The sequence below is a fragment of the Dama dama genome, chromosome 17 (genome assembly GCF_033118175.1).
Source record: "Dama dama isolate Ldn47 chromosome 17, ASM3311817v1, whole genome shotgun sequence".
NCBI lineage: Eukaryota > Metazoa > Chordata > Mammalia > Artiodactyla > Cervidae > Dama > Dama dama.
The window spans coordinates 13,540,199-13,564,913 of NC_083697.1; the positions used below are offsets into that span (position 1 = coordinate 13,540,199).

Sequence of the window (24,715 nt, forward strand, 5' to 3'; positions counted from 1 at the left end):
GAAGAGAGGTGAAAAGGCCTGGAGTGGTCAGATCAACCTATCTGTTTCATTTTGTCTGTATAAGAGGTGTGGGCAGGGGCACAGGAGTAGGATTCCCTTCCAAGTGTAACAGCCTGACTAGAACATCAGCTCCATGAAGACCAGATCTGTATCTGTCTTGTTCACTACTGTGCCCTCTTCATTGTCTAAACCAGTGACTGGGACTTTCATTGTGCTTATTAATTATCTGTTGAATGAAATATTTGTTGCTGAATGAATGACTGAGTTGGGAAAGCTTGAGGCAGGGCACTAGGCAGAACTCTCCACTGTCTCCTGTCTGCATTAAGTTCCTGTTTTCTTGGTGAAGTTAGGTTTTCAGCTCAGATTGTAGATGGTCTGGAATCGCGTCATAATGATAGAGACATTCTGCTGGTGGGAGAGAGAGACAGCTAAGATTGTAGAGGCTTTTCCTTCTCTGTCTGGCTTTTAGCCTCCATGCCGAGCATCCCCTGGAACTAGGACCAGGGAGAAGCATAGAAACTGATGTATGGCCTCAGTGAAGGTTGGGGCAGCTGCTGATGGAGGAAGAAGTTGTTCGCTATGGCAATGATCACTTGTCCCTGCAGCGACCAGCTGTCACATTCCTCATTGCTCACCCAGCCAGAGTCAAGTCTTGCCCTTTGCATTCCTAAAAGAACACTTGACCCTGTGAGGACATGATATGCATTTATGCTGTGAAAAGTGTCAGTGAAATAGAAAACCGAGACGTTTCTTGATGCTTTAAAAGATAGCATTAAAAAAAAAAAAAGTAGCATAAAGCATTCGTGTTCGAGGGCCCTGCAGGTAGTCAGCTTCATATCAGTAGGCTTCTGATATGGAAGCTAACATGTTTAGGGGCTTCGCCTCTCAGGTATGAGGTCTGACAAATACTTTGAATAAAAGCTGTCTTTGTAAACTGACAACTTTAAAAACTTTAAAAACCTTGTCTTGAAGAAAATTAACTAATTTGTTGAAAGGAGCAATAGTTGATAGAAAAAGGAAAGACTTTTTATTAACACAAGGAGGACATGGGGTACACGCTTTGCTGGGCTCTTTGAAATTTGGAGAATCCAAGTCTTCTGGTCTTTTACTGTTTTATGTCACCTTGGACAAACGCTGTACCTTTTCTCAGATTTTTATCTGTTGTCTTTATCAGTGCTGTTTTAAAAATGTCATCCATCTAGGTATTGAGGCACATGTAAGTATTATATTTTCCTGGTCTAACAGTCTCTTGAAAGAACTTGCCTGTTTTTTTGAAAGACTATATTAATTCTATTTAATTTATCATCCCTTAAATTAACCTATCTAAATCTATAAAATTATTAGTAAGAGAAATAATTGGTTACAACAAAGGATGGAAAATTCATCATTGGAAGTCCTTATTCCATAAAGTTGCCTAATGATTAATATCTTGTTGTAATGCTAAGGAAACAAAATTAAATATAGGAAAGAGCTGGTTTTCAGGGTGTACACAGTAGGTTTTAAAGCCTGTGAACAAGATTTCTGGTCAGTTTGCCAGACAGAACACATGCAGAACACCACCCCACCCCACCCCTATTCTGCAAACAAGTGGAGGATAAAATTTCACCAAAAGCGATTTTTAAAATGACAGATGATCTCAAGAAAGGGAAAACGCAGGTATCAGATAGAAGGAGGGGAACTCAGAGTAAGCAATGTGAGTGACCAAAGTCCAGATGGAGTACAGAGCGGTAAGAATGTCTGTGGGTGACAATAGGGGCGGGAGGGGATGAGTCCCCTCTGCAGGCGGCGTCCGGGGAGGGGAGGGGCTCAGCTCCCAGGGCAAGCCGAGGCTTGTGAAGGTTCCGTCCATGGAAGCAGGCCAAGAGAACCCCACTGGTAGCCAGAAGCAGTAGCAGGGAAGCTTGCCTCTGTCTGCAGTTGCCAGAGAAAGGAGAGACACCAGTGGCTGGCGAGAGCCGAGCATGCCCTGCAGGGGACAGAGTTCAGATTCACACCCTGAGTGCGGTGCCAGGTAAGGAGCAAGTTGTGTGCCCGACACTTCATTCTTCAGGGGACGTGGGGATGTACTTATGTGCAAAAAGATGAAGGACAACTGCCACTAGTATTTAAAAGAAAAAGGAGGCGATACAGGCAGGTTTGAAAAAAAAAAAAGAATCAAATAGAAATTCTCAAAATGGAAGATAGTTACTGAACTCCGTGAACACTGTTGTGTTGGTTGAAAATTGTCTTCCTTATTAGTACATTGTCTCATTAGTACATGGTTCCAGATACAAACAGCACATCAATACATACTTTTTTTTTCCTACTGTATAATTATCCGAGGAGGTTTGCACAACAGTCTCTTTATCTGCTTTAATCTCATTTTCTTGAAAATGGAGATTTAAATCTTTTATCAAATGCTTTATTAAAGACAAAAACTCAAATGTGATCATTTGTGAGAAACTTTCTCTTTTATGCATATTTGGTCACCCTTCTGTGCCCTTAGCAATCTGTTATAAAAGTCATCCTGTCATTCTCTGTGCTGTTGAGTGTATGTTTATGTGTCACCCATTCTTGAGCTCTTCCAGGTAGCCTTTCTTCCAGTTTCATCACTCCTTGGTACACAGCAGGCCCCGCAGTATTGTTGAGTAAAAGGATGAAGACGTAAAGTCACCCAGTTTTACCGGTAGCACTATGTATTAGGCCCCAGACCTTCCCGAGGCTCCCCTCTGTTGTGTTTAAGTGAGCGTGTCTGCTGCAATCCTGATGTTCTGGCCTTAGACAAAAGCTTCTGTAAGCATTTAGTCATTGAGATTGGAGCCTTGAGAAATCTGTTAACCAAGAACTAACAAGTGTAAGATAGGTACGGGATAATTGGATGATTCTGCTTTTTAAAAGTCAGCGTCCTTGTACACTGTCATGGGGTTGTGAAGAAATGTGTTGAGAAGAGCAGAAAACCCATCAGACAGGAATGTTTCCCCTTCCTTGCTCTACTGCGTTAGAGAGGAATTTTGTTTCCATTTCTTAAAGCTAAGGGACTAGGATGAGCTAAGAAAAAAGGATGAACTGTCCACACAAAACTAAGGACTGTATTCCTCAAATATAATCATTTAGAGCATAATAGCTTTTTCCACTAATTAAATTGCAGAGGGAAGAAAAGAGTGGAATTTTTAGTAATAAAGAGGAAGCAAAAGTAAGTTGAAGGTCTTTATAAAACTGAGGTAATAATGGAAACTAAGTTGGAACTAAATGGGTAAGTAAAATACACTTTAAGCAGAAAGATGAGAAGGTTTTTAGGAGTCTTGGTAAGTGTTTTGTGGAAATGTAAGGCATATTTCCAGAGTTTAGCTCAGTCTTCTTAAGATGTAGTTTATCTTTCAAACACCTTCTGATTTGAAATCAGGCTCAGTCTGTTAATTTCTTGTTTGATTTTTCAATAAAACTTCTTTCCCCCCAAATAAGTCTGTTGATGGTAAGATAATTTTCAAGGTCAGAAATTACCAAAGAAGTTAGACAACATTCCTACATTAGGAATTATTTTTACCCTAATTGGTTCTCCTGTATTTTAAATTCTGTGACTGGGCTGTTGGTCCTGTTTCACTTGCAATAAAATAACATTTAGCCCATTTGAAATATTATAGTTAAAACCAATATAAAATGTTCATTTTGTGATATATTTTATTGAAATGTAATATAAATTGTGTTTATTTTTTATTAAAAAGTCATGAAAAATATTCACAATAAAAGTGATTGCCAATAAATTTCTTTCACAGAGCAGCATGAAATTCCAAAATAAAATATAGTTTGGGACTCAAGAAATTAGAAACATTGAACTCTTATGAGGAAAAAAAATCTTACAAAATGCTAGGGAACTAGTTTAAATGCTGAGGGATTTAATTTTGTAGTTATTTGTTTTAATTTTGTAGCTTATTGCTATTTTAAAGCACGTGTAGAAATTATTCTGTAAACATGCTTTGGTGAATTTATACCAATAATTTCTGTCAATGAAATTATCAATGTTCTCTTCTTTTACCAGGTTGTTGGTGTAGCCCAGGCCATCAACAAGAAATCAGGAAATGGTGGGACATTCACTGAAAAAGATGAAAAGGTACCAAAACTTGTGCATGGTATGATCTCAATTTAGGAAGATGCTTTCTCTTTAGAGTGTATAGACCTTTGGAATTGGCAGTTGTCAAAACTGTTGATCACAAAAGCAGTATGGTTTGAAAGGATCAGAAATCTTCAGAGGGGTCTCTTTCCTCTGGCTAAATCAGTACTGACCTGTGGTCCTCAGTCAACAGAACCCCCGCCCCCAAGCCTTCCTCGCCACGCCCCCAAGCCGTCTTCAGGGCTGTGTGCATGCCGGGGCTATCCAGAGAGTGACGTGATATTTTAACTGTCCCATTTACTTTTCATCACTGCTATAAAGAAATTCAACATTAAGTTAAAAAAAAAAAAAGCCCTAAAGCACTGCTCAAAGTTCAGCAGTCCAGGTTCGCTAAAAATTGGAATTGCCTCCTGGTGAAGCAAATTTCAGAGTATTTTATAAGCTTTGCACACAGACGATGGGGCGCCAAGGTGTGAATTCAGGCTGGATGATGTGAATTTAGCTTCAGAAAGAGCGGCAGTCAGCATTATTTTATTACCTTTCTCGTCCAACTCTGAAGGGATAGATTCCTTGCACCACATGGACGTGTTTTCCGTTTAAGGACGGAAGCCCTGAAACCTGTTTATAACTTCATTCTGTCAGTAGGTTTTATTATTTCTCTTCCTGGATATGTAATTATATGTATATCATGGAGCCCACTGAATTCTTCCTCTTTAAGCCCGTTGCTATTTCTGTCCCTCCACTGAAAAGTAGCAGGAACTTTTGGAAGACATTCCAATAAGACAGAGTTATTTTTGTCTCCTGCTGTAGGCTGTATTGGCACTGGTGTTGGTCCCCATGTCTTAATTGCTTCGGAACATAGCAAGTACCTTTTTAAATGTGTAGTAGTCATCTAGTCTCCTATCCTGTTAATGACATCTGAGAATATTTGGTGGGAAACATGGTCCTAGATTGGCTGTTTATTCGATTATTTGTCTATAATCCATTCAGGTAAACCCCTCTTGAAAGATTGTCATTCTTAGTCTGTATCATCTCTTGGCAGAATAAATTCATGATTGTGAATAAAATATGCCACTTCTTTTAATCAGTTACTATAACTGTGAACACATCACCTTGGTATGGTATTGTGAGGGTGATAGGCCCGTGTTTAAAAGAATATATTTGATATTTGCAATTTAGTATGGGACTGCTGTTGCCAGTATTCACTCTTCTAACAAGTATGTGAGCTTTCAGTTTGCCCCAGTCATAAGGTACGGACTATTTTTATAGTCTTAGCTTAAATCCAAGTCTTAATATCATTTAGAGACTACACCAACTTTTGCATAAAGTGAATTTCAATATCAAATCATGTAAAGAGATCTGTGTCTCTTTCTCCTTGCTTATTTTATAACTATTTTATGACGTTAGGCAACTTTATTAACACTTGTCATCTACTGATTGTATCATTTAGCTAACACTTGCTTTGCATCAGTTTCTAATTTTATGCAGAATAAACATCTACTGTGTTTATTTGATGCTGTTGGTTTTTTAATATTTATTTGAACTATAAATATTTTTCGATGCTGTTCGTGTTTCCAGCAATATAACAAGACAGGTTTATTGACAGTTCTTACTTGGCTGTTGTCTGTTTTCTAGGACTTTGCTGCTTACTTGGCATTTTGTGGAATTGTTCTTCATAATGCTCAACTCTATGAGACTTCACTGCTGGAAAACAAGAGAAATCAGGCAAGTCTGATTATGAAGAGAGAGTATAGAAATTCTTTTTAAGAAAATGGTTAAATTTTTATATTATATATATATCATACAGATTCAGTTTCTAAATATTTTAACTGTTTCTACTATTTCTTCTAATAGACATTTCTTCCATTTTGTATTTTTCTGTGAGCTATTGCTTTATCACTGTTAACAGATTAAGATTTACTTTTAACTTTACACCACTCTTTGTCATCATGGTAACAGTATTATGATGTCACTGTTTTAAGTTATTGAATGAATTGCACTTGTAATATTAAGGATTTAGTTCTTATTTTATCACTTAGAGATATCATCTCTTGATTCCCTGCTTTATAAGATAAGGATTTTAACATCCCTCATCTCTCCTTCCCAATTACTACTCTTTACCTCTGCTTTTCCTATCTGGACTTTTTCTTTTATGTTGCCCACACCGAAAACATGTACACAGATGGTCTTCAATTTACACTGGTTATTTAGACTTACATTTTCAACTTTGTGATGGTACAAAAGCTATACACATTCAGTAGAAACCATACGTCACATTTTGAATATTGCTCTTTTCCTGGGATTGCGACACGTTCTCATGTTGCTGGGCAGTGGCAGTAGCCGAAGCTCCTCCGCAGCCATGCCATCATGAGGGTAAACAACTTAAAACCATTCTGTTTCCCACACAGCCGTTCCAGTTTTCACTTTTAGTACAGTATTCAGTAAATTCATTAGGTATTCAATACTTCATTATAAAATAGGCTTTGTGTTAGTTGATTATGCTCAGCTGTGGGCGAATGTAAGTGTTCTGAGCATGTTTAAGGTAGGCTGGGATAAGTTGTGATGTTCAGGTGGTTGGGTATATTAAACAGATTTTTGACTTACAGTATTTTTAACTTACAGTGGATTTATCAAGATGTGACTCCATCATAAATTGAGGAAGATCTGTATTGTTTTACAACCAGGATTAACTTTTCTAAAGCTTTGTCTGGATTAATTACAAAGTTGCAATTTAAAATAAAGTCTTTATAAGTACTATGATATAAATATTGCTCATATTACCTTTGTTATATAATTTAGTTTTTCTTGTTGATTCTGAAATTTATTCCTTTTTCCTTGAACTGTTTGTGCTGGTGTAGCCTCGTGTTACTGCCCTCCCCCCACAAACTCTCCATTATTTAGGCATTCTCTGGAGTTCTTCTTTTTCATGGAGAATCTCCAGATTGAGGTTCTCTTTCTTTCTCCTTTCAAGCAAACCTATTTCTCCTCATGCCTGCTGTGTAGGGTTCCTGGTAGAACTTCCCCTCACTGCTTTCTTAGGAAGACTCCAGTAGTTACCCACTGAATCCCAGAACTCCTTCTTTCTCAGTTTACTCCCTTGTTCTGTTGTAGCACATTCTTAATTAACTACTTGCAACAGGTATTGTGATGTGAGCACCTTACATGTATTAAAATATTATTATACCATCCTGCCAATTTGGCTGGGTATAAAAATCTGCATTGAAAAATGTTTCTCAGAATGTAAAGGTAATGCTTTGTCTTCTGCCAGCATTGGTATTGTTCTGATTCCTGGAGCTATTTTTTATCTATAAGCTTTGGGGATTATTTCTTTGTCATTGCTCTTGTAACTGAATTTCACAATATGATTCTTGTTTTCATTCATATTGCTTGTACCTGGTCATTCCTTTTGGTCTGGAGATGTAAGCCCTTAGGTTTTATGTATTTCTTTTTCATTATTTCTTTGATAATTCATCCCCCCACCCTTTAATTTCTCTTTTTAGAACTTTTGTTAATAAGACCGTGGACTTGCCATGGCTTTCAACTGCAGCATCTTCCTAACACCTCCCTGCCCCAGTCTCACCACTCATTAATCCAGTCCAAATTTTATGAACACACCTGTGATCTTGTCCCTTCTCTACTACAATCCATCACAGTCCAGACCGCTTCAAAAGACAGACAGGGCTTTTGGGGTTCTTTCTCTGTTTACCTCTGCAATATCATCTGCCTAGTTTCCCCCTTTACACTCTCTATTCTTAAAAAATTTGATCAAAACTTACAACATGCTACCTTCTCTCAATGCAGTTCTTTTTGATTGTGATATTTTCCTTCCTAACTTCACCTGAATAATTCCTGCTCATCTTTCAGGCCTCACCTGGCATAGTATTGCCTCCAGTAAATCTTAAATAATAACCCTTTGTCTCCCCTCCATGCACAGATACTCCTGTGAGACTAGATGGAATTCTGTGGAGTTAAAGGAAAGAGAAATTATCAGGAGAAACATGAAAGGAACTCTGAAAATTTTGTTTATTTAGGAAAATATTTATTTCATTCTGTGAAAATGTTGGCAGTGTTGGTAAATGTTGATCTCAGAAGTCTGGATCAACAAAAACAATAGTGTGTTTTATGTATCAGACACTGTTCAATGTTAACTTATTTAGTCTTCACAACAGCCCCATAATTTTGGTACTATTATTCTCATTTTCAAGAAACTAGATCACAAAGCCCACAGGAAGAGAAACCAGAATTAAAAACTCTTGGCTGTGACTTCAGAGTCTGTGATCGTAACCACTGTACTAATTGTACTAACAATCAATATAAAAGTTTTCTTTTTAAACTTGGTTGTAATTTGTTAGATTATATATAAACCACTTACAACCCATATAAGTCATTGTATTGCTCTAATAATTACTAAATCAGAGCTCTTAATTTTTTTGTCTAGGTGCTGCTTGACCTTGCTAGCTTAATTTTTGAAGAACAACAATCATTAGAAGTAATTCTAAAGAAAATAGCTGCCACTATTATCTCTTTCATGCAGGTGCAGAAATGCACCATTTTCATAGTGGATGAAGATTGCTCCGTGAGTACAGAGTATGACTTTTTTATTTTTAGAAGGACAGAAACTTACAGTCCTTAAAGCACTGGTTTTAAACCTCATGGTGGCCTCAGAACTCTCTCTCAAGTCCAGCTGAACATGGTGGTTTATGCCAAGCTGCTTGAAGAATGAGTCGTTTGGCTGACCAGGGTAGAGGTGCGGTTGGAGGATGCCCGTGCACCCTCACCTTGCTGACCCCCTGCTGAGTGGTTACCATGGCAATGTCACTGTGCTGCTTCCATCAGTGGCTGCACCGCCTTGATGGAGAAGTGCATCGTCATTACAGCCGGCAGACCATTTTTGGGCAGGAATAGTGGTGCCCTCTTGCTGTAGCAGGTAGACCTGTTCTGCCGGTTGATTCTGAATGGAATGGGTGTAAAATTTTTTTACCTGAGATTGTGTGGAAATCATAAGGCACGGCCCGATGGAGGCAGTGCTGTTAAAGGTACTTGTGAGTCCCAAATTCTTCACCCACCAGGGAAAGTTGCTTATGTATTCTAAGCGGTAGATTTCAAGCCATCGATGTGTAATGTAAAGAAGTAAGATCTGTGTGGAAAGATGGAGTGTTCTCATAGAGTGCTGGTTACTTACAGACAGGCCAGCTGAGTTTGCTGTTAGCATCAGCAGCTTTAGCCTCAGGCCGTTTTCTTTTATCCCATTTCTTCTCCTTCTTAACTGGTGAATCACTGCTTTTGGTATATTTCCTTTTGATGTAGTCATTTGTTTTCTTTTTCCTTTAGACCCTGAGAACATGCTCTTCATTGGTGGGTTAGGAAAGAAAATAGGGATTGTCACTTGCATAAAGTCAATTACAATCTGTATAGAATATTTGAATTGATTTTTTTTTTGGGGGGGATGGGCTATAGTCCATAGGACTGCAAAGAGTCAGACATGACTGAAGTGACTTAGCATGCGTGCATGGGGGGAGAAAAATAATAAAAAATTTTTAATACTTATATTTTAAATTTTTAATTATTTTATTAGATAGGAAGACAGGACTGTGTGCTATAGCATTATTTGAATCATTGTGTTTGTGTGTGTATAACTCTGATTGATAGGAAATCAAATCAGAATTCACTATGCTATAAGTATTCTCATGGAAATTGTTTAAAATATTTTCAGTCAGTTATAAACTCCCTGGTATAGAGACAGGTACAGGATTGCAGCTCTCCTTCTGAAGCTCAGGTCTGAGTTTGCTGCAGGATGTCAGCTCGCCAGTTTTGCTCTGTTGACTGCTCTTTGTCATTTAGTTTTTGAAAGTTATACACAAGGGCACTCTCTTTTTTAGACCATTTAATTATCACTTTAATTAACATTCAGCTTATCCTTCTACCAGTTAACAGCTATCAGGGCAGCAACTGACTGGTATCAGAGTTGCTTTAAAGTATAGCTCGGCAGTATGCCCATTAATCTGTTTTGCTCACTTTTTAATGACTTAATTTGTTGGGGGTAGCAATTAAGTGACTTGATGTTCATTTATACTGTAATTATTTTTTGATAAAAAACATTTCAGCACATGAGCCAAAATCCAAAAGTGAACAAGAAAAAAATGTGCTCAGTTCTTCTGTTCCCACATTAAACTGATGCCATTGTTTTATTTGTTTCCTTCCAATTTTTTATTCAGTTATAGTATGGGTGCAGATATGTATGCTGCTTTTCAATTTAACTTCAAAAGTATGTCTCTATTATTGCTAAAATCTTCATAATTTAATAATCTCATAAAATATTATTGAATTGTGTGTCTTTTTTTTTAAAGACCCAAGAATAGCAGTAAACATATGCATAAAAACTGAAACTTGAAGATTTTGAATAAATATACAGAAAATTTGAAGCTAACATATTCATTAACAACTGGTAGAAAAGCAAAAATAAATAGTACTCAAATAAGTACTTCTGTAGGTCAGTATCAGAAACAATAGGAGTATGATTCTTAGTAATGGGAAGTAGGTTTGAGAGTGTCATGAAGTAATTACTTGGGTCAGTGTTGTCTGAGACAGTGAAAAAGTACAAGAAGTGGTGTCTCAGTTCTACAGACTTGTATGTCTGTGTCTAGATAATTTTCATTGTATTCTCAAACGTATTTCTCAGTATGTGTTGTTGCTCTGTTTTCAGGATTCTTTCTCTAGCGTGTTTCACATGGAGTGTGAGGAATTAGAAAAATCGTCAGATACTTTAACACGGTAAGGACTTAACGGTCTATCTGTCATTTTCACATGTACATAATACTGGTTATATAGCTATTTCATGGCCTGTTTAAGTCACAGAAGCTGCAGTTGGTTTTTTCCTCCTACAAGTAACTTCATTTGTGAAAATACTTTACTCTTTGATGTTGTAGTTCCAGGTTTTTCCCACTGCAGCTGACCTGTTGGAGAATTCTTTCACAGAGTCAATGGCGTCACAATTAATACAGGCCTGGGTGCAGTGTTCTCTGTGAGCTGATTCATTCAAGACCTACAGACATATATTTCAGATGTATTTTTTCTTTGTACTTTGGACCCTCGGTGAAAATTTGATAGGCTTCTGAGTCTGTTCTGATTTGGAAACAGCCTTGGGATTTAACTGACCCCAGAAGGGTGCCTGCAGTCTCCATCACACCAATATACGTACGCATGGCGAGAATCAGAAATCTATTGTAGTTCATTTCTTTTTCATGTTCTTTGTAATTTTAAAATTTGTGTTCATTTTTTGTTAGTTGGTACACAGAAACAACAGAAAGTCAAGGTTATGTGTATCATGGTTATAGACGTTATTGGCCCAATTTTATATGTGCTTTCTGAAGAACTTTAAAAAGGATTTAGATTAAACTAACAAATGTTCTGTCTCATATTTCTTTTTGTACCCTTAGCAAAATACTGGTGGTGTTTGCTTAAGCAATTGGATAATCCAAGGAATATAAGTCTGCCAGGGTCAAGTGTCAGGAATTCTTGAGCATAATGCCATTTTATTGTATTTTTCATTATTTCTTTCTTTCAATTATTTCACTCCCTAAAATAATTCATATCAATTTATACTACCCCTTATTAGTGACACTATAATTAAAAGCCACATATGATCATGGAAATAGAATATTTAACTTTACTATTGACATTAAAGTTCTAGAGTTTTTACCCTACAGTTGACCTAGCAGAGAATTATTTCATGTTGGTGAATGATGTCACAGTAATATCCTCAGGAACCAAGTTCCTTGGCAGTAGTTCTTTAAAAACAACCTCTATGCAAATCTATGGAACATTCTGTGAGATAACTGGCCTAGTCTCTTCTAAAAGTCAACAGTCATTGAATAAAATGGAGGGAGGGGCTGTCCTTGGACATAACAGCCAAATGCAGTACATGAACCTTGATTAGATCCTAGTTAAAAACAAATAGCTATCAAAGACATTTGTGAGGATAATTGAAAATCTGAATATAGACTGGATACTGGATATTGGTGTGGAATTATTGTTACCTTTTCTTTGGCATTACTAAATGGTCAGTAGAAGAATGTTCTTATTTTTAGTAGATTCATGCTGGATTTTGTAAGGGTAAAGTGTTAGGATGTCCACACCTTAGTTTAAAATATTTCAGATGGGCCAGCTGGGAGGGAGTGGGGTGTAGTGAGTGGGGTGGGTGGGTGATAAATTAGGAGGTTGGTACTAAACCTATATATACTACTGAATATAAAACAGATAATCAATAAGGACCTCCTGTATAACATAGGGAACTATACTCAATATTTTATAATAACCTATCAGGGAAAAGAATCTGAAAAAGGGAAAAGATTCAGTATGTTTATACATAACATATCTGTGTTATACACACATATATACACATACATAACATATATACATATATGCATATTGTGTTGTACACCAGAAGCTAACATGACATAGTAAATCAACTGTACTTCAACTAAAAAAAAATTTCCTTCAATTAAAAAAAGGTATTTTCAACAAAAAATAAAGTATGGTTCAACCAAAAATAAATAAAGCAGTAAATATATCTAAATATAATAAAGTAAATATATCTAAATTTAGTATAAGTAAATGAATATATTTGCACATATGTAGATATAGCAAATGTGGTAAAATATTACACATTGTTGAATCTAAGAGTAGTGTATTTATTTTGCTTTCAGCTTTCTTATGTATTTCAAAAGTTCACCATAAAAAATTAGAAGAAAATGTTTGTAATAAAAAGCTGGAAATAAAATGAAAATCATCTTTGTAGATCATATAAAGCCAAACTGTCTGAGCTTGAAGCTGCAAGAACAAAATGCTTGCGTGTGCAACCTGGCTTTGTCCCAGCCCTCCTTGTTAGGACTCACCCCGTGGGTCAATGTGGGGTCTGCAGACGCTGTCTTCTGCCCTCCGTACCCTTTTCTTTCCTCTCTTCCCTTTCATGACATTGCCTGTCTTTTTCTGTGTTCCCCATCAAAATGGAGAAACTGTCGACTCTAGCGGTTTAAACTTGTTACTTTGTTAAGTGATTGTATTTAAATCAAAACATTATATTAAGAGTATTATTTTAACAATATGATACAGTGAAAGACCTTTTCTTCTAATGGAAGTGCTTCAGGAAGCAGCCCAGGAGCGGATGTAACTTGGGGACAGATAGGGAACATGCTTGACTTGCAGAGCACACCTGACCTAGGCCAGGACTGTGACTTGGGTGTGGAATGGGTAGTCGGGGTACGTAAACCATGGAATCTCTACGCCAGAGATGTTCCTGCTACCCTTGAATTTTTGTTTCATAAAATTATAACAGAATAGCTGACCTTTATTTCCCTTTTGGCATTGTTGGTCATGAACTGAACTTTGTTCCATCTCCACATCTGTTCTCTCCTAAGCTGCTCTGTGTGTATTTTCTGGCATATTTAACATTGCTTTAGTGGATTTTGAATCCTTTTTGAATATGTGATAGTATGCACATGTCCTGGTGAGTATGTATGTATCTTTCTTAAGTGCTGGTATTGGGCTGTACTGCCTAGGTCAGTTATGAAGTCTTATTCTTAGGAGGAACATTAATAGATACTACTTTGATTTTATGACACCATAACATTTTTGTTGCTTTTTATAAAGAACAGTTTAGAAAGCTTTTAAACATTAAATATTTTATTATTTTACTTTTGGCTTGCATAAATGATTACTATGTAGACAAAAAAATATATACATGTTTATTTACGAATTTATGTATATACAGAGGAGAATGGGAAATGAGTATGATAATGCATATTAAATGTATAAAATGATTCCCTGGCCGTCTAGTGGTTAGGACACGGTGCTTTCACCACTGGGGCCTGGGTTCAATCTCTGGTTGGGGAACTAAGATTGCGCAAGCTACAAGGCACAGCCAAAAAAGGAAAAAAAAATGTATAAAATGAGGAATTATCTATATTTACCTTTAAATGTATTTGTGTCGCAGCATATTTCTGTGTACTTTTATGTATTCACATTTGGATTTTTGTTATTAATTCAGATAAGTTCTCTAATTCTTCTGATAGCTGAACAGTCACTTGGTGTAATAGTGACCTCTACTGGTGAATATGCATTAAAAAAACTAAAATCTTAACAATATATTTGATTTGTGCTACTGTATATTTGATTTGTTTCTGATGAATATCACATTCCCTCTCTGTAAAAGAAAATATAATATATCTTTCCACTTTTAAAAATTATTCCAAGACACTCTTAGTGTAAAGATTTTTTTATAAAGGATAAATAAGTCAGTATGATTACCTTAAGAGAGACTAATTTACATGGAACATTTTAACTGATTCATTAACTGAGTTTACAGTAATGAAAATTATCCAACACCAACGCCTTACATTAGCTAACCAGTTCACTTCAGTTCAGTCACTCAGTCGTGTCCGACTCTGCAACCCCATGAACTGCGGCATGCCAGGCCTCCCTGTCCATCACCAACTCCCAGAGTTCACTCAAACTCATGTCCATCGAGTCAGTGATGCCATCCAACCATCTCATCCTCTGTCGTCCCCTTCTCCTCCTGCCCCCAATCCCTCCCAGCATCAGGGTCTTTTCCAATGAATCAACTCTTCGCATGAGGTGGCCAAAGTATTGAAGTTTCAGCTTCAGCATTGGTCCTTCCAGTGAACACCCAGGACTGATCTCTTTTAGGATGGACTGGTTGGATCTCCTTGCAGTCCAAGGGACTCTCAAGAGTCCTCTCCAACACCACAGTTCAAAAGCATCAATTCTTCAGTGCTCAGCTTTCTTCACAGTCCAACTCTCACATCCATACATGACCAGTGGAAAAACCATAGCCTTGACTAGCCTAACTTTGTTGGCAAAGTAATGTCTGCTTTTTAATATACTATCTAGGATGGTCATAACTTTCCTTCCAAGGAGTAAGCATCTTTTAATTTCATGGGTGGAGTCACCATCTGCAGTGATTTTGGAGCCCTCAAAAATAAAGTCTGACAGTTTCCACTGTTTCCCCATCTATTTCCCATGAAGTGATGGGACCAGATGCCATGATCTTAGTTTTCTGAATGTTGAGCTTTAAGCCAACTTTTTCACTCTCCTCTTTCACTTTCATCAAGAGGCTCTTTAGTTTCTCTTCATTTTCTGCCATAAGGATGGTGTCATCTGCATATCTGAGGTTATTGATATTTCTCCCGGCAATCTGGATTCCAGTTTGTGCTTCTTCCAGCCCAGCATTTCTAATGATGTACTCTGCATAGAAGTTAAATAAGCAGGGTGACAATATACAGCCTGACGTACTCCGTTTCCTGTTTGGAACCAGTCTGTTGTTCTATGTCCAGTTCTAACTGTTGCTTCCTGACCTGCATATAGGTTTCTCAAAAGGCAGGTCAGGTGGTCTGGTATTCCTATCTCTTTCAGAGTTTTCCACAGTTAATTGTGATCCACACAGTCAAAGGCTTTGGCGTAGTCAATAAAGCAGAAATAGATGTTTTCCTGGAACTCTCTTGCTTTTTCAATGATCCAGTGGATGTTGGCAATTTGATCTCTGGTTTCTCTGCTTTTTCTAAAACCAGCTTGAACATCTGGAAGTTCACGGTTCACATACTGCTGAAGCCTGGCTTGGAGAATTTTGAGCATTACTTTACTAGCGTGTGAGATGAATGCAATTGTGCGGTAGTTTGAACATTCTTTGGGATTGCCTTTCTTTGGGATTGGAAGGAACGCTGACCTTTTCCTGTCTTGTGGCCACTGCTGAGTTTTCCAAATTTGCTGGCATATTGAGTGCAGCACTTTCATAGCATCATCTTTCAGGATTTGAAATAGCTCAACTGGAATTCCATCACCTCCACTAGCTCTGTTCAAAGTGATGCTTTCTAAGGCCCACTTGACTTCACATTCCAGGATGTCTGGCTCTAGGTGAGTAATCACACCATCGTGATCATCTGGGTCATGAAGATCTTTTTTGTGTAGTTCTTCTGTGTATTCTTGCCACCTCTTCTTAATATCTTATGCTTTTGTTAGGTTCCTACCATTTCTGTCCTTTATTGAGCCCATCTTTGCATGAAATGTTCCCTTGGTATCTCTAATTTTCTTGAAGAGATCTCTAGTCTTTCCCATTCTATTGTTTTCCTCTATTTCTTTGCATTGATCACTAAGGAAGGCTTTCTTATCTCTCCTGGCTATTCTTTGGAACTCTGCATTCAAATGGGAATATCTTTCCTTTTCTCCTTTGCTTTTCACTTCTCTTCTTTTCATAGCTATTTGTAAGGCCTCCTCAGACAGCCATTTTGCTTTTTTGCATTTCTTTTCCATGGGGATGATCTTGATCTCTGTCTCCTGTACAAGGTCACGAACCTCTGTCCAAAGTTCATCATTAGCAAATAGTTAGCTTTTAATCTAATGTCAGAGTACAAGACCTCATAGTGATGCATGTTTTTATTTTAATAAAAATTAGATATCAGGCTTCATTTTGTGAAAACTAAAATGGTGTTTAGTAGCTTTAGCATTGTCAAACGACTAGCTGATACTGACCCTTGGCCAGCAGATTCTTTATTACATTTCTGAAATTTCTTATTGATAGAATTTAGGCGTTTCCAGTTTTCATTATTAAACACTTTGTCAATCCAAACCTCTTTCATGAGATGAAAAGCTTGGCAGTTTGGTGATGTTAGCTGTAAGCAGATCATTCTTTTTAGGCAATTATGTGTCAGTGGAAAAGCATGGTTCACTTAGTACTCTTCTAACCAACCATCTGATTAACTTTTTAAAAAGAAAATAATTGATTGAAGACAGTTGTGAAATGTTAAGTATAAAAATAAAGAATAGTGAAGGTGAACATTATATATAATTATTAGAATCGTATTATCAATGGGATAAAACACAGTAAGCTCTTGGGGTTTGTGTCACCCAAGAATTTCAGAAGTGAAGATCATTTCCAGATGGTGGGAGATTTCAGAGTTTTCTGTGCTTCAATTCAGAGAGCCACCTAATTAATAGGAAAAGTGAATGTTATGTTATACAGATTTTATAAGCTCTTAATTTTAAGAAATAGATGTTTTAGTGCTATGATTCCATATTAGTTAGCTTCATGTTAATTTTGTGCTGTGCTTAGTCTAAACTCAGTCGTGTCTGACTCTTTGTGACCCCATGGACTGTAGCCCGCCAGGCTTCTCTGTCCATGGGATTCTCCAGGCAAGAATACTGGAGTGGGTTGCCTTGCCCTCCTCCAGGGGATCTTCCCAATACAGGGATTGAACCCAGGTCTCCCGCATTGTAGGTGGATTCTTTACTATCTGAGCCACCAGGGAAGCCCCATGTTAATTTTAAATGCATATTTTATCACATCATGACAAATACATGAAATTAATCCTTTAAGCTCATGTTCTTGGAATATATGTACTATTTGTTAATTATAATTATATTGGGAAACATAATTGAAGTTAAATGCAGGGACACCTATTATTTTTAAAATAGTAAAAAGATGTTTACTCCTTTAAAAAATGGTCAAACTGCTTAATTATTTGGGTTCATCTGGCTCCCTCTGTTGAAATAATGATAATAACAAAAGTCATCTGTCATCATCATCATCACTATAAAAGACATTTGAACAAAGGTATCCTTTCCAGTGTACTTCTTTCTTTTTGTAGATACTTTTTCATTTTTCTTATCTTTTCTGTAGCTTCTTTTCTTTTCCTGAGACTTCAGTTGTCCATGAAATATTTATTGTTTTAAAATAGTTTTCTTAACCGAAATCCTGCACTTATCTCGTAACCTTTTCTTGGGATTCTCCTCCGGGTAATTATGTATGAAGTATTAGGAAGCCAGGAGTATCCTAGGTCAGATATGTCTAACAGATATGCCTTCCCAGATTATCAATTTACGCTCAGAAATGTTCAGTCTGAATTTCTTCTATTCCTCTGTTACCATGGTCGTTTCCTTTCATTCTTTTTCCGTTGAATATAATACTGTACATATGGTCATTACCTGACTTGGCCAAACTGCACTTAACCTAAAGTGTACATCAAAGAACTGAAGGTCACTCAGTCATGTCCGACTCGTTGCTACCCCATGGACTATAGAGTCCATGGAATTCTCCAGGCCAGAATACTGGAGTGGGTAGCCATTCTCTTCTCCAGGGGATATTCCCAACCCAGGGATCAAACCCAGGTCTTGATCTGGGTCTCGAACCCAGGAGAAGAGAATGGCTACCCACTCCAGTATTCTGGCCACATCAGAGAAAGGAAAGACTGAAATATCTTGGCCAGGAATGAGGCCATGACTTCAGGAGTCTTTGTGGTATCACTAGTGATCAAGAACACCATTTGAGACCACCGTCCTAGAAGCAGTTTGGGCAGGCTGACTGAGAAGGATGGAAGATAGGAAAAGATTGGAAACTTGAGAACTCAGAGCAAGTGGACAGTTTTCCTGAGATACCACTTTATTTTGAAATGTTTCCCACTATTCAGTTCAGACAGTTCAGTTGCTCAGTCGTGTCTGACCCTTTGCAACCCCATGCACTGCAGCACGCCAGGCTTCCCTGTCCTTCACCAGCTCCCAAAGCCTGCTCAAGCTCATGTCAGTCGAGTTGGTGATGCCATCCAACCATCTCATCCTTTGTCATCCCCTTCTCCTCCTGCCTTCAGTCTTTCCCAACATCAAATGAGTCTTTTCAAATGAATCAGTTCTTTGCATCAGGTGGCCGAAGTATTGGAGTTTCAGCTTCAACATCAGTCCTTCCAATGAATATTCAGGACTGATTTCCTTTAGGATGGACTGATTGGATCTCCTTGCAGTCCAAGGGACTCTCAAGAGTCTTCTCCAACACCACAGTTCAAAAGCATCAATTCTTTGGCACTCAGCTTTCTTCACAGTCCAGCTCTCACATCCATACATGACCACTGGAAAAAACCATAGCTTTGACCAGATGGACCTTTGTTGGCAAAGTAATGTCTCTGCTTTTTAATGTGCTATCTAGGTTGGTCATAGCTTTTCTTCCAAGGAGCAAGCATCTTTTAATTTCATGGCTGCAATTACCATCTGCAGTGATTTTGGAGCCCCAAAAAATAAAATCTGACACTGTTTCCACTGTTTCCCCATCTATTTCCCATGAAGTGATGGGACCAGATGCCATGATCTTAGTTTTCTGAATGTTGAGCTTTAAGCCAACTTTTTCACTCTCCTCTTTCACTTTCATCAAGAGGCTGTTTAGTTCTTCTTCACTTTCTGCCATAAGGGTGGTGTCATCTGCATATCTGAGGTTATTGATATTTCTCCTGGCAATCTTGATTCCAGCTTGTGCTTCATCTAGCCCAGCGTTTCTCTTGATATACTCTGCATATAAGTTAAATAAGCAGGGTAACAGTATACAGCCTTGATGTACTCCCTTCCCTACTTGGAACCAGTCTGTTGTTCTATGTCCAGTTCTAACTGTTGCTTCCTGACCTGCATACAGGTTTCTCAAAAGGCAGGTCAGGTGGTCTGGTATTCCCATCTCTTTCAGAGTTTTCCACAGTTTATTGTGATCCACACAATCAAAGGCTTTGGCTTAGTCAATAAAGCAGAAATAGATGTTTTCCTGGAACTCTCTTGCTTTTTCAATGATCCAGCAGATGTTGGCAATTTGATCTCTGGTTTCTCTGCCTTTTCTAAATCCAGCTTGAACATCTGAAAGTTCATGGTTCATGTACTTTTGAAGACTGGCTTGGAGAATTTTGAGCATTCCTTTGCTAGTGTTTGGGACGAGTGCAATTGTGTGGTAGTTTGGACATTCTTTGGTATTGCCTTTCTTTGGGATGGGATTGGAATGAAAACTGACCTTTTCCAGTCCTGTGGCCGCTGCAGATTTTTTCAAACTTGCTGGCATATTGAGTGCAGCACTTTAACAGCATCATCTTTTAGGATTTGAAATAGCTCAACTGGAATTCCATCACCTCCACTAGCTTTGTTCTTAGTGATGCTTCCTAAGGCCCACCTGACCTCACATTCCAGGATGTCTGGCTCTAGGCTCTAGATATCCGTCATGGTTATCTGGGTCATTAAGATATTTTTTGTATAATTCTTCCCACTGTTAGGCTTTCCTATTTCTTCAGTTAATGATCTTACAGTTACTGTAGGCACATCCTTTCAGAGATTTATGGAGGAAATTTCCATAACCTGACCATGTTTGTCAAGTTTATTCCCATCACCAGGGAGTGTAGGAAGTTTCCTAATGAAAAGACATATTCTATTCTGTTTTCCCAACTCTCGCACTAGCATTATACTTATGAACCCTCTGACATCAGGTTAACTTTTTATGTTCTACCTGGTAAGCAAGAAGCTGGAAAAAGAGCTGGGAAAATGTTGTAAGTTCAAAAGCGTTGTTTTTAATTTAAATACCTGTCTTCAAGCACCTCAAAGCAAGAAAATGAAGAGAGAAAAACTTAATAAAATTCTAGACCTGCTCGATTTTTCTCTTCGTCTAAAATGTGTAAAAGATTATTTTATTGGAATGAGTAGACAAATTAAATAAGGAATAAAAACAGACACTCCACTTTAGTCATTCTATAATCTGGTGAGAAAAAAAGACATCGAGGAAAATTCTTATGGATTTCACATTAAATGGCACAAAATCAACATGACCGTTAACAGTGGTAATAAGATTACCTAATGACATTTTAAACTTGTTTTCAATAGCTGAAAAATTGTGAGCCTTTGTTTTTTCAAAAAATCTCAATTATAGTAACTACTATAGTTGTGCCTCATCAAATATATTTAAAGCTTCATTTTCTAATTAACTTGTACGCCGTGCTCTATAATTTAAGATGGATATGTTTCTCTTATAACCATCTGTGTGACTGTTCTGCCTGTGTTTTTTCACTGCGTGGAAAGAACTCATCTCTGTTCTTTCCACAGGGAACGTGATGCAAACAGAATCAATTACATGTATGCTCAGTATGTCAAAAATACTATGGAACCACTTAATATCCCAGATGTCAGTAAGGACAAAAGATTTCCCTGGACAGTAAGTAACCCAGTTTTAGACTTGGAGCTTGCCGGCTGTTTTCCTGCAGACCTGCTCTATACTAGTGACTCTTAACTGAAGGACTGGCTCTAGCATTGACTCTTTGGAAGTGATCTGTGCTCGCCCTGATCTGAGGAAGAAAAATAAAACAGCTCAGAACATCTGTTGAGAGGTGGTCAGCTATACTTATGTATTTTTCTCTGTACTTTTGTCAGTTTTTAAAACATGTATTAATGAAATATCATTAACTTTGACATAGTTTCACTACTACCTACTTAATACCAATTGACACTCCTTAGATAGTATTGCTAGAGTTCCTGACTTTATCTTAAAAAATTAAGTTCCATATGGCTTGAGTGTCTGTAACTGGTTATCTACCACAGTGAATAGCTCGTGAAAAAAAAGAGTATTTGTTTTTCTTGAAAGCAAGCCTACAAGGGTCAGTTTCTCAGACACTGAAAACTTTAGATTCTAGTACGTTCTCTCATTTAACTTCAGAAAAGCATTGCAGTTGGAGGCAGCTGCCTTGACTTTGTTATTTGCATATCTAGGAGACCTTTTTAGGACTGTAGCAATATGGACAATAGAAACAGTGGTGAAACTAAAGAAGGAGAAATTTGTAACATGTAGAATCCTTGGTGGTGTAAAGATTCTGATTTCTACCCTTCTTATTAAGTTACTTGAGACATCTACTACACAGGGATAGTAGGAACTCAGTAAATATTTTGCTTAGTACTACTGTAAGCTACTTAGAAACTTTAAAATGGAAACTAAAAGAAATATAGGTAAATAAAATGGAAAATAAGAAAAAAATTAAAACAGATACTTATTATTTTTAGTAAAGACTGATTGCTTTATATTGCATTTATATGAACTTCATTATAATTTGTGCATTTTTTACACTCTGATGTTATGTCCAGCTAATAAAAGATAAGCATATTAATAACTTCATATGTCCAGTATAGTTTGTAGCATCTAATGGGCAGACAATCTGTTCATAGTATTTAGCTGTTTTGCTTTTTGTTTTTTTATTTAGAATGAAAACATGGGAAATGTAAACCAGCAGTGCATTAGAAGTTTGCTTTGTACACCTATAAAAAATGGAAAGAAGAACAAAGTGATAGGTAAAGCCTTTTCATTGACCTCCACTCTGCACTTATATAAGAAAAACATATATTCCCAGAAACTTCTTTCCAGTATAAATTTAAAGACTAAAATATGAAAAAAAGATGAAAATTGGAATGATAAAGAATTTTGAAATAATTTTACATTGATAAATGTCAACAAACATTTGTTAAATATCTTGTTAAATATGATATACTTCTGTAATTATAATCCTGTTTCAACAGAGGTTTTGTTTAAAAATGACATGTTGAAAGTTAGACTGAGAGATATCAAATTGATAATATATATAGTTTGAGAGCCTCACATCGTAGTTAATGATTTTTCTTTTTTGAATGATGTGGTTTAGATTGTAGGTTGTATTCATTGAACACTCCATGTTTTCAGCACCTGGAATAAATCAGTGAATAAGCCAAAATCCCTACCTCAGGGAGTTTACATTCTTATATAAAGTTTAGTAAAACATGTCTACTGCAGGAATGGTGGAAGAAGACATTCTCTGAAAAATGAGATGATGTTTCCTGTTACTGACATGTTTGTTTCTTGGCACGGCAGGTTATATTAAGAGTAGAAAAGGAAATTTATATGCCAGTTATGGCGTCCTTGGTGGTTCAGATGGTGAAGAATCCACCTGCAATGCAGGAGACCCAGGTTCAATCCTTGGGTCAAGAAGATCCCCTGGAGAAGGGAATGGCACCCCACTCCAGTATTTTTGCCTGGAGAATTCCATGGACAGGGAAGCCTGGCGGGCTCCAGTCTATAAGGTTACAAAGAGTTGGACACAACTGAGCAACCAACACATGCGTGATTGACACTGTGAAAATAGCCTGAACTGTTAAATATTCTCCCAAGAATTTGAAATAAAGGTTTAAACTTTTAAATAAAAACCCTAATGGTGCAAAATTTAGCTGTGTAAATTTACCTTAAAAAATCTGATTAGTTTCCAGGTTGAAAATCAGTTTCCAGAAAAAAAATTCTGGTTAGTTCCAAGATTTGACTGTAATTTTATTAAAGAAGAGTGTCAGTCAGAAAGGTGGGGGAGGGAGGTGTTGTTTATGAAAGTGGGACGGGGGAGACCAATACTAAAATTGCCTCTCCAGTTCTGTCCAGTAGCCTGGCAACCTTTGCCTCTTCCGTGGAGATGGAGGTGGAAGGCTGGACCGGCGCATAGGCTCTTCTGACCACTCGACGAGACCACCCTTGGGTGGCCATGCATGCAGCAGGTGGTCCCTGGTGCTTCCCAGTGATCCAGTCCTCCTGGTGTGCGTCCTCGCTTTGAGACAGATACACCGACTTACACCTTTAAACAGCCCACCAGTCTGACTTCCCTTGTTCTGACTGTTTACTTTCCAAGATACGTTAACTCAGGTGAAGAGCATGCCTTCTCCCTAGCCTCACGAATGCATGGCTCGCTTTGCCAGATGTTCCTTATCGTAGATCAGCCACCTGGACTTGAGGTCATGGGCTGAGTTACAGGTGCACTGCTCGCATTCCTGAGGCAGACCCATTTCTTGTTGGTACCCATTTCTTGATACTATTCTGGTTTTATAAGTCAGTCTGTGAGCTGAGGTACTGTTCTCCACCCCAGAGAGCAGGAGGTGTCCCCGGCATGGTAATCTAATTTCCGAGCCTCCGGGGCTGGACTCACTGGTGAATTGCCTCATCAGCCTCTTGGAAGACAGCCTGGTGACTCCCTGAAGGCTGTTCATCACTTGCACACCTCTCAGTTCTCAGAGAAAAAAGGAGAACCTAGTGAATTCATGTATTAGCTCTTTTCAAGGGTATCACCGATCAGATCCCTAACAGAAACAAAAGAAAACTGATGGAGGTGCCCTATGGTATGACACTGAGTAAATGTCTGGATTATGGAAGTTTATATCCTAGGGAGTTAGGTGCAAACTACATTGCAAATGTTACGCTTTTTGATAGAAGTGTAGAGCTTACAACAAGCTGCCTTTGACCTTTGAAAATGTGAAATGAATTCCAGAAGTGATGCATCATTTATTAATACTAATATGTTTTGGTGAGAAGGAAGACAGAGTGGCAGCTGGCCACAGTAAGTCACGTCTTCACTTTTTCTCAGCAGCATCTCTTTGGAATAACTGGGAATGGGGAGTGGCTAGAGGAAGTTATAATCAGGCTTTTTCATCACTTTACACAAGTGGTAAGAGTCATTTGGGGAAGCACAGAGATGGGGACAGGACTCCTGTTCCTGTGGGAACACCCCACAGGATGGGAACAGGACTCAGGATATCCACCTGGTTCCACTCTCCGTTTAAACATTTAAACGGTGATGGGCACCTAACACAACTAAGTCACAGCCTTCAGGTCCCTTCAGAAGCCACATTCTATGGTCCTGTCACTGTTCCAGCAAGTGAACAGGAAAAGAACAGTACCAGCGAAAATAATCAGATTTCTGTTTGCATACATTTTGTGCCTCTCATATTTGATAACAAGAGCCAAAAGTAAGCAAATGTTGTTTTAGGGAAGGAAAA

The 24,715-nt window shown here is 37.8% G+C and overlaps 1 protein-coding gene across 5 annotated transcripts in view; it reads left to right on the forward strand.

Moving 5' to 3' along the window:
- The window catches only part of PDE5A (phosphodiesterase 5A), a 151,257-nt gene that overhangs the window by 61,077 nt on the left and 65,465 nt on the right, over window positions 1–24,715 (forward strand). For 4 of the 5 annotated variants that reach the window (XM_061164123.1, XM_061164127.1, XM_061164125.1 and 1 more), the window contains exons 4-9: window positions 4,016–4,087; window positions 5,723–5,812; window positions 8,526–8,663; window positions 10,791–10,858; window positions 20,990–21,098; window positions 22,135–22,222. In XM_061164123.1, coding sequence (XP_061020106.1) covers window positions 4,016–4,087; window positions 5,723–5,812; window positions 8,526–8,663; window positions 10,791–10,858; window positions 20,990–21,098; window positions 22,135–22,222 — 565 coding nt within the window. The remainder of the gene's footprint in view (window positions 1–4,015; window positions 4,088–5,722; window positions 5,813–8,525; window positions 8,664–10,790; window positions 10,859–20,989; window positions 21,099–22,134; window positions 22,223–24,715) is intronic. The other variant, XM_061164126.1, reaches the window with a different exon arrangement.